We start from the raw sequence: 2,697 nt of genomic DNA on the forward strand, positions 1-2,697 counted from the left end.
GTTAAAATATGCCTTGTAAATGACTGTTCAGACTGGATTTTTTTTCATGGTTCGTGGAAACGTGTGGCTTTTTTGTTCTAAATCACAGTTCTCCATGGTGGTTTTCCCACAGATTATGCCATGTTTTTGTGGTTTTTCTCCCCACTGAATTAAAACGTGTCGACTTCTGGAACATTTCAATCGGAATGTCTGCCCACAAATCCAGTCACGCAAGAGAACGTTTCAGTTCTCAGAATTTGCCTACATATGATATTTTGACGATTATGTGCCCATTGGAATTCTGCAGTACAGTTTTCACTGATGCCTGTCCTTTATCCTGCGTGGTTTTGTTGTTCGACTGTTCCCCGGTTGTACCCAGCCAAGCTTGACAGGTCTGAGCTGCCGTGTTTGGAATGAGGTCAGATTCTGTACGGTAGTTTTGGAGCGTGTGTACGTTGTCTGCCTTTGAGTCACGGCTGATCGCAGCCCCACCACATTTTTCCCGGGCCACGACAGCGTGGCTTTTATGTATATTCTGGTTTTGTTTATCTATGTCGCTGCTTACATCAGTGCCTACACTGTTGTGTTGGTCCATTTCATGCTTGGATCCACTTGAATCCTCCTGGGTGGATTCCATGCCATGGGTGAATCCGTATGTTTCTTTGTCGAGTCGAATCATGACATCGGTGAAATCGACTGTGTCTTGGATGAGTTCAGTGATGACTGCTCCACGTGCCTTGTACCGAGCTCTCATGACGGGGCCTTGGTTTGCGGAATTCATCTGCAGCAAGGAATTATGGTGACCCACCATTGATTGACTTAGTGTGAGTGACTGTGTGTGTGTGTGTGTGTGTGTGTGTGTGTGTGTGTTTGTGTGTGTGCGCGCGCGCGCGTGTGTGTGTGTTTGCGTATGTGTGTGTTTGCGTATGTGTGTGTGTGCGTGCGTGTTTGCGCTCTCTCTCTCTCTCTCTCTCTCCCTCTCTCTCTCCCTCTCTCTATCTCTCTCTCTCTCTCATGCACGCGCTCACATGCTCTCACACACACTGAAACACAGAGACTGATACCAGACTCAAAGTCAAAGAGCATTAGGAAAGATATCCTGTTGCCGGATATTTCTATCAGGGAATGTCGTTGGGAATGTACTCACAATTGCAAGGTATAATAGCTTTTATTTTTATTTTTTGTTTCATTGTACGATTTTTAGTTTCAAATCAATCCACATTTTTGACAGTTTGATAGGAGAAACAGCTGTCCGAACAGCTGTCCCAGATCTATTCCAGCACTATTCGGGACTGGACTGCTCTGCCCCAGACAGCTGTGGAGGCCAACGCTACTGGCATCTTTGTGTCAAGGGTGTCACGGTGGCTGCCCAATGCTAACAACTGACTTTACCCCCTTTTTTGTGAACCCACCAAAGGAAAAAATCAAGAGTTAAGGAATTCTTAAAGATTCTTAGTGTAGGGATCATGGATCAAAGTAGCAGTAAATGACGGGCTGGAGCTGTGGCGGTCAGAGTTTATCCCCGAGGAGCGCTTCGCTAGCCGGAGTGGGCCAGCCCAGATACTGCGAACAATTTTTTTTCCTGCAGATCCCCGCTTCCCCCCCTTTCCCCCCCTCCAAACCCCCACCCCAATAGTGACAAAATAATCAACAAATGATTGTAGGTCACTCCATGGAACAAACCTGGAATATGATGTATTACTTTTTTTGTCAAAACATAAAAATGTGTGTGAAATTCAGGCTGCTGCTCTCTCAAGGTAGAGCGCGTTGCTACACTGGGAGCGCCAGCCCCCCCCCCCCCCCCTCCTCCCCCTTCACAGCAGCATAACCCAACATACTTGCTTGTCGGGCCATAAATGCATGCATATGTATGTGTTTGTGTACCTATCAGAGTGGATTATTTTTTTTACAGAATTTTGCCAGAGAACAATACTTTTGGCAATATCCACAAGTTTTCCCCAAAGACGGAATGAGCAGTGTTTACACAAGGCGTGGACGTTCTCTCCGTCAGTCACACAGAGGAGTTGTAGAGGAGAAATGTGGATATTTGCCACACTTTTGTTGTCATGGGTTCTTTTTCAGTGCGCCATGTACATGCTGCACACGTGGCGTTGGTTTATCGTGTCATCCGAAAGATAATACGCTCAGTTTGATTTTCCAGTCAAACTTGGGAAGAAAGGGTCAGAGCGGGATTCGAACCCAGACCCTAACGGACAGAGGAACAAACAAACAAAGACACAAACAGATGAAATCAGAGACATAGATAGACAGAACGAAAGAAAGAGCACACAAAACGAGACAAATACCTGATACATCCTTCACGTGTTCCCACAGCTAGACACTGGATGGACCACACACACACACACACACACACACACACATACAAGGCTGCAGTGCTTTCCTGGTGACTGTGGCTGAGTTCCAGCTCATGTTTTTGTTCAAGACTCGTGCAAGGTTTGCAAAGAACATGATTTCTGTGTCAGTCCAAGTGGGTTTTCCCCCCCGACGCTTGCTCGAGACAAGGCGCGAGATTATGCATGAGTAGATTTTGTGTGTGTGTGTGTGCGTGAGGGAGTGTGTGTGTGTGTGTGTGTGTGTGTGTGTGTGAGGGTGTGTGTGTGTTTGTGTAAATGGGCGCCAACGTGTTTGTGCTTTTTGTTTGTGTTTGTGTTTGCATGTGTGTGTGTGTGTGTGTGTGTGTGTGTGTGTGTGTGTGTG

The 2,697-nt window shown here is 46.5% G+C and overlaps 1 protein-coding gene across 1 annotated transcript in view; it reads left to right on the plus strand.

Moving 5' to 3' along the window:
- Positions 1–1,365, plus strand: part of LOC143276037 (uncharacterized) — a 42,027-nt gene extending 40,662 nt beyond the window's left edge. The window contains exon 9 of the mRNA XM_076580424.1: positions 1,219–1,365. Within this exon, the coding sequence (XP_076436539.1) occupies positions 1,219–1,365 (147 nt within the window). The remainder of the gene's footprint in view (positions 1–1,218) is intronic.
- Positions 1,366–2,697: the final 1,332 nt, after the last annotated feature.

Source organism: Babylonia areolata, chromosome 31 (genome assembly GCF_041734735.1).
Source record: "Babylonia areolata isolate BAREFJ2019XMU chromosome 31, ASM4173473v1, whole genome shotgun sequence".
Classification (NCBI taxonomy): domain Eukaryota; kingdom Metazoa; phylum Mollusca; class Gastropoda; order Neogastropoda; family Buccinidae; genus Babylonia; species Babylonia areolata.